Source organism: Lingula anatina, chromosome 8 (assembly GCF_051362555.1).
Source record: "Lingula anatina isolate TDL-2025a chromosome 8, LinAna3.0, whole genome shotgun sequence".
NCBI classification, from domain to species: domain Eukaryota; kingdom Metazoa; phylum Brachiopoda; class Lingulata; order Lingulida; family Lingulidae; genus Lingula; species Lingula anatina.
In genome coordinates, this window is record NC_141774.1 from 5787650 (window position 1) to 5795313 (window position 7664).

Sequence of the window (7664 nt, forward strand, 5' to 3'; positions counted from 1 at the left end):
TCAAGATCTTGTCTAAACTTTTAGACCACGTTTTGAGTCCATTTTGTAAATCAGCAGTTGATTAATCGAATGAAACCGTACTCCCATTATGTAACACGACATACATGGCTGTTGTTTCAAAATAATATTTACTTTATTTAAAGGTACATACGAACCGAGCATCGGTGGAGCGTGGATTCCAAGTAACACATGTAAACCACATCTACTAGATTCTCATATGGTTCAAATAAATTCGACATGCCAAGGGATAAACTGAATAGATCACTCGATCAGCCATAAAAGACCTTTAGACTGCTCCTTTCTTTAAATTTTTGGTTGTAAATTTAACCTACTTTCGTGACCTACATGTACTTTCCTGCCCCATTGACATACAGCTTAGAATGCCAGCAGAAAAATCCGTTCAAACATCATTTTTCTCTTAGTTATACTACTTGAAACTATATGCTGGCATTTGGTTGATTTTTGTGACAAAAAATTGACTTTGTATGCATCTTTAAGCAAGCTTCTGTGAAAGTATCAGGAACTACAATTAACTAACTTTCTGTCTTAAAGTTCAGGCCAAAATTCGGGGTAAAATTCTCTTACGAAACTGCCGTGACCAAACAAAATGCTTGTCTGTTGGCGTATAAATTCCCTCGGAGTCGAAAGTCAGAATTTCGAATCTAGGTTGTTGCGTGATCCGGCACATCCTCGTTTCACATAATGCCCAACGGGTAAGTTTGTAGTTCATTACTTTATAAAATGTCTTAAACATCAAATACAGAATGTCAGTTGTCATTTCCTGGATCAAACCCGTTGAACCTAAAAGTCGGCCCCGCATTTGGACCAATATCAGGGTTTCCCCCATGTATCAAAGGAGTCTGAACAAGTTTTTGCCCTTGGACATACAAGGCATGCATCAAACCGATGCAGTTTCTCAGTTCAGTTGGAAAACCGTTGAAGCATTTCTGAAGACAATACAAGAGTCCAGAGTACATTCGGGTAAACACGTCCGCCATCATCACAGCCATGGAATTGTTCTCTAATTTGCCGACCGTAGGATTCGGCACCATCGGCCAGACGCCTTCACTACTAAACGCAATCCTTGGCCCTGAATATGAGTAGACCGTTTTACATTTCACTGGCGTTTCGGTCTGAGGAGAGAAGATATTTTCATAATCAGTGGGTGAGTACTTGCCCTTTCTTTTGCAACGCTTTTGGTTATTATCTACCGCCTCCGTGCTTTCTGGACTTACCAACGAGCGTTTGCACTTGTCACTCGAATATGACCTCTTTGCGCATGCTCTGTCTTCATCAAGACAAGACCCCCTCGATATCCTAACCTCCCTACCGTAAACAATCTCCGCAAACTTGAAGTAGTGTGACAGATCGTGGGGGCGGTAAACTGGCGTACATACGTCACTTCCTTCCCCTTGTTCTGTTATAATATCAATGGCTTTTAATGCCGAATGAAGATCTACTATAGCAAAAGGAAACAACGAAGCGTCTCTCCCGTACCAAAAGGTTGCGTTAATTTGTGTTGACACATTCCCAGTAAAAATTGGCGCAACTTGAGTTTTACTCAGCGTGATCAGTAATTCTTTGATGCGGTTATAGAAAGTGGAAATCGCTCCTCTTGTATCTCTATAAGAACAGAGGTGCCGACAGCCTGTAGTGGTACTGGCTGAACAAGCCTGTTGGAAAAAGCCATCTCCACTCACGTGTAACTTGCATTCAGCACAAAGCAACTGGGATGGTTTCTCGATCTCCATGAATATAGTTTCAATGTACTCTCGGCTCAGTTTCTGCAGCGAGACAACCAGATCTGGACGTACTCCCCCCGGTAGCTTACTGGGATAGAGCGGGGCATTTAATGTGGAGGCGATGGATGGGGACCCGCCAATCGCATTCAGCAGATTCCCCACTAGGGCCATGTGAAGCATCTCCTGGACCACAACACTTCTGATCCGCCGCCCTATCTCCACGTTGAACCCCTCTTTTATGGACATCAGTGCGGTCAGGTACGGTGGAATAGTGCTCAGTTCAAGTTCCAGAGCTTGCTGGAGTAGGCTGCGGAGATTCTCGATAGTTGGCGCAGGCTGACCTAGTACTGGGTTTTCAAGCCAGCCCAACATCATCTTTCTTTTACGCTTTGACAAATCCCGCGTTGTCGGCATGTGATGGGGATCATCGATGGGCAAAGACAGAACAGCCTTCATCTTATCCTTGTTCTCCAACACGCTGTGAAAATCAGTGAGATGAACAAAAGACCGCATAACGGGAAACAGATTGTGATAGGGCTCCAGTGTAGGTAACACGTGGTCGTACCACGTGGGCGTGTCGGGCACGTGGTAGATTTGAAACACACGTGCTCCAAAATGAAACAGCGCTGCGTCAGATATGCCTCCATAACTCATGTTGATAAAGAGAAGATAAAGCTGTGAGCCCTGAAGTTCTACAACATGAGGATACGGGGCTCCCTCCATGGGATCATACGCCATCAGCGGGATATTTGCCAACCCGCCATTCTCTGTGACCACAAACGGCGGGAAGGACAAGGCAGACTGGGGAGTGCTGAAACCCGTGGTGCAGGGCCCGCATATCTGCATGGGGCAGTGTTCCCCACCATAGTTCAGGCTTAACTCAACACCAGGCTGCGGGTCGCCAAATTTGCTTGCGAACAAGTGAAAAGACCACGCTTCTCCTGGCTCCTTTCTGTAAGTATTGGTGATCATAGCTCCAACCGTTAACCCGTGGTGTCTCTCCACCAATACCGGTTTTTGGCAGACCAAAGTTCCATTTTCTTTCTTGTATTTAAATATTACAAGCGGAGAGACATGCAATTGTTCTTTAATGGCCTTTCCTGACAGAGTTTCAGTTAAATTCAGAGTTACCACCCCAGCTGTTCTTTCATACCAATACTCGGTGGTGTAGTTAATTTCACCGGCGTACACGACCTGCGAGTTACAGTCCACCTCAGAGTTTTCACCCAAAGCAGGCCGAAAACCAACGTACAACCTCCCCAGTGTCTGGGTATTAAAGCTACCACTGAATGAACTCCGGAAGCTATTCCCTACGTCGATGGTAAGCAAATTCATGGCATGGTCAATTGTGAAAGGGGCGTGGCAGAAGGGTCCAGTGCATTCACTATCACCCGCCTGGAGTTGTCTGGTAAATCTCATGAAAGGGATGGAGTCATTGGGATGGTGAGGTCCTATCGTCCCAACGAGTCTCCCTAAGCGAAACTTATCACTGGCAACCCTGCTGTCGTATTGGTCCAGATTAAACTTAACGGCAAGGGCCAGCGGGTTGGTCTCCCTCAACTCGTCAAGAAATCGGGACTCAAAATCAGGATCCCCGTCCATCCACGTGAGGTTCGTAAGGACCGATTTAAACTGGGCCCCGGCACTGAAGGTGGAGAGGTTGGGCGTCTCGATGCACCGCAGCCACATCTGCTGCACTGGGGTCGGCGTGAGGGCGGCACGGATGATCTGGCCTACCTGCAGCTTCATGCCGTGGATGTTGGACAGGGTGTCGCAGGTGGGGCTGATGTCGACCAGTTTAGCAGGTGCACGATCGAACCAGTCTAGATTTTAGATTAAAAAAAAAAAGACAAAAGAGGGTAAAACCAGAAGTAGCTGTATAAGAATTAAAGTACATGTACCTGAAGTAAGAGGAAGCGAAGCAGAAGGCAAATAAGGAATAGCACCAGTAGCATTACAACACATTGCAGTAGTAGTAGTGGTGGCAGTAGTAGTAGCAGCAGCAGCATGCGAAGGAAGTGATGGTAGAAGAAGTAGCAGCTAGTGTGTAGTAGTAGTAGTAGTAGTAGTAGTAGTAGAAGATGTCCTTGTATTTGTTATAGTAGTAATAGTAGTAGCGGTAGTACTAGTAATAGTACAGTTGTGGGGTAGGGACATGTAGTGCTGTGTATTATATAGCTACAGTGATAAAAGCTTTACCAGCAGTGCCAGTAGTAGCGGTTGAAGAAGTGTATTTGATCCGTTAATTAGAACTGAATCTTCTAAATTTGCATACATCAGATATGTATATATTTGTACGTTTTAATTATTCAAATATACTTAGACATGACATGTTGCATGGCAGTTTAAGAGAAGTTCATTTAAAATGCAAATCAAGATTTAATTTAAATGTATCTACAATTAAGTTAATGTACATAGGCATGGCATGTTTCATGTCAGTTATGAAAGCTAATTTGAAATGCAAATTAAGATAGAGTATAAAGGCAGTGACTGAGCCACAGAGACAGGGGGACTTACAGACTGAGAGAGTTAGAGATAGTTATAGATACGGTAGAAGAGACCTGAGTCTTCAGGCGCTTGAATAAACCATGTAACAGAAAACTATCCCTGCCTGTCTCAGTTGTCTTAATTATTGGTGAAAAAGTAACTCAAAGAACAGGTGTATAACCACCGACTGGTTATTACAATTTGCCCTCCCTCTGCCCTAGATATTCTACTAAAATTGTCCTCGTCTTTTATCCTATATTCGCGACCAACGCGAGGTAACATGTTTTTATCCTTCCACTCCCTCCCACCGGTAGTAATGTGTAACTGTGGACCCATAGTCCAAGTTACAATGGATTATAACAAGGGTGTTGAGTAACGCATTTTTCAAATATTGTTCTGTACGTCATGTGAACGGACTACGATTCAACGCCGAAGGTACACAGTACAACAACAATAACAACAACAACAACAAAAAAAAAAAAAAAATTATAATAATAATAGTCATTTCCAGAAATCAGTGCCTACCTTCCACGGACTGCCCCAGTATTTCGTCATCCTGGGACGTACATGTTCCGTCCATATAACACACTCCCGACACATAAGCGTTGTAGAACATAAAGTTCCCCGTTCCCTGGAAAGAATTCAGAGATTTAATCCTACAGGTTAGGGTTAGCCTGACGTAAATGGGTCAAAACCTGGGCCGAGGCTTACCTGTGCAAATAAACGGGAACCGGTCTCTCCATTATGGAAGGGGAGGGGGCTGTTTCGCCGACCTCAAAGTGGCCAAAATAGAAAAAAATAAAATTGAGCCCATTTATTTTTTAACCGACGGCCGGTTGATCATGTGGTTATATTGATTACATAAACTTGTGTCAAACAAAAAAATATGATAAAATCACTACAGTGCCTGTACATAAAAAGGAAATGAGAAATTAATTTATTTCGCACTTACTACACTGTTAAACCCCTCACTGTCGGCTTGAATTCTTGGCCCGCGATTCCGGGTCATGTTGTGGTTGATAAGTCTATTATTCGCCGTCATCGGGTCCGAGTGAAAATACCCCGTGAAATGAAGACGAGGAAATCCGAGATAGGAATGTTTCAGCCCTGAATAGATAAATAAACATAATTATTGATTTGAAAAGACGGACAATTTGTCTACTTATTCTCTGCTTCTAATTTGTCCGCTCATAAAAAAAGAAAACTACATTATCTAGGTAATGTATGCTATATTACAAATGTGTAAATTCCATGTATAACACTGTCGCTCTGTTTGCGCTTGTAAGTTATAGAAATATTTGACATAAATATTTTAGAATAAATGGAGTAGAGTTTAAGATATTGATAAATATGAGAGGTTTTATGAATACACCTTTAATCTCTTAATCCAACTTTAAAATTGAGGATTTGAGATAAATCAACCAAGCTTGTAATATATAGCAATAGGAAACGTTATCTTACAGAGTGCTCTAAAATGTTTTCCTTGTAACTGCCCATTGCTGATATATTTTGCATCTATATATGTAGATGTTTACTCAAAAAGGCGCAATTAAAATAATCTGTATTAAATTAACATTAGAACAATAACAAAATAACATAGCGTAAAAGAAAGCTGATATAAACAATGAGCAGTGAAGGGGCGAGTATATTTTTGGGACACCCTATAGTGACAATATAGACGGTCATATATATTTAAGAGCTCGGTTTAAAAGATGAATGAAAAAACTAATGAATTAAATAAGTGAAATTAAATAAATGAAATCAGTTAAAAAGAAATGGAATATAATGAAATACATAAAAATTGCACAGCATATGTGTAAGACAGTTTAAAAGGATTTTAAAAAAGTTGTCCCACAAGTATGAATTCCTTAGATTGTCTGTCTTGATATTTGGGACTATTGACTAAAATTAATATGCAACAGGGCCTGTTACACAAAACAGCTTCTGTTCGACAATCTTTGTTCAGCGTCACTTCTAGAGAAAATTCATAAAAAAACCTAAATATAAATAGTCTACAATGTGCTCTGAAATATTACCCATGTGTTTATTTTCATACAATAGACAGTTTTTCATTTACACTAATGAGTCATCATGGGCGAAGGTGAACTGAAGTTACAAATATGAAAAAGAAGAGCATGAAAACTTACTTTCATTCGTCCTTGAATTAGAAGCGGCAGGTACGATCCCGAGTTGTCCACATATTAATAATACCATGAAAAGAAATGTCACCATTTTGTCTGTTGGAGGACAGATCGTTTATTGAATTTTAAAATAAACCTGCTTGACGCTTCAAACAGGGTGTCGACTGTCTTCTTCCGGTCGTTTGCAGTTCACAAGTCGTGATGATATCAGATAATTTCCGAGAAACATTTGATACGAAGTTCGATAAAATGTCGACAAAACATTCTATTAACATATAAATAAACCCAGTAAAGGAAGACCGCCATTGTTTTGATAACGTTCTAATTCTAGGAAATGTGTGAAATTTGACGCTGATAATGCTGTGTAGACTGGTAAACAAAACGCGTAAGGTGAATACTGGTACGTCGAGCGGAAAAAATTCACCATGAATTCTGTCTACCGCTAGTGGTGGGGGCGTACACTGTACGGCATTGGATGAAATAAATAAAACGTAGGGGTCATCGATAGAAAATCGCCTGATTTCCTCTCGTCATGCTTCTTAGACTTTTATCCAAGAGGCGAGAGAGCGAAGGGGGGGGGGGGGGTTACAGGTACATTTTTGCCATGAGCTATGTTTAAATAGAAACATTTTTGTCTAAGACGAGGCGTACATTCTATTCACCACAGTGTTATAGCTGACCACATTACAGCTAGCACAATTAAACAGCACATAAAGTTAGCGAGGGCGTTCCCATAAATCCATCTTTGTAGCTGAATCGATCTAGCTCTGCATTCTGTGTAAGCTGCTTTAATGTCTGGCACGCCTACTCAAGCTGCTAGGGGATACTTACCGATAGTCATCCTACTCAAGCTGCTAGGGGATACTTAACGATAGTCAATTACCACCTAGTTACCCAAATTCTAAGACTGCGTTCCCATTATTTTATCGTACTGGCTGGATTTATTTTGTAGAGTGTTACAGTGGTTACTCATCTGCCTTTAAAACATACAGCGCAATCGATGCTAAGGATAAGAGAACGTTACAAATTTGTGTTGTCTACAGTCTACATACTTGCAGTTTATCGTCAGTAAAGGCAACAAAGCGTTGTCTTCACTATAAATTGAGACACTGCTCGAGGAGGTTTATCATTCTGTGGGTTAAGGTTATTGTCACCCCTCGCCCAAGACTCCTTATTTACTGCCTTACATACATTCTTTTGGCTAGTAGACAAATTAACATTTACACATATGTCATCTTATGGATGACGCCATAATTGCCATATTGGGGTAAAAGCTGAAAAAAAAAACGGTTTC

At 41.4% G+C, this 7664-nt stretch overlaps 1 protein-coding gene across 1 annotated transcript; it reads right to left on the reverse strand.

Annotated features, from left to right (window-relative positions):
- Nucleotides 1-767: 767 nt before the first annotated feature.
- Nucleotides 768-6905, reverse strand: LOC106173762 (uncharacterized). Its single transcript, XM_013554999.2, has 4 exons — nucleotides 6377-6905; nucleotides 5182-5336; nucleotides 4755-4860; nucleotides 768-3565 (listed from the first exon to the last, which is right to left on the reverse strand). Exons 1-4 carry the CDS (start codon nucleotides 6459-6461, stop codon nucleotides 768-770), a joined length of 3144 nt encoding a protein of 1047 aa, XP_013410453.2. The 5' UTR covers nucleotides 6462-6905.
- Nucleotides 6906-7664: the final 759 nt, after the last annotated feature.

Bases quoted from the DNA above. Each gene is read 5' to 3' on its own strand.
- LOC106173762 (XM_013554999.2), bottom strand. From the start codon at position 6,461: ATGGTGACATTTCTTTTCATGGTATTATTAATATGTGGACAACTCGGG. The intron at 4,861-5,181 runs GTAAGTGCGAAA...AATTCTTTCCAG, and splicing joins GTGAGGGGTTTAACAGTGTA to GGAACGGGGAACTTTATGTT. The intron at 3,566-4,754 runs GTAGGCACTGAT...TCTAAAATCTAG, and splicing joins ACTGGGGCAGTCCGTGGAAG to ACTGGTTCGATCGTGCACCT.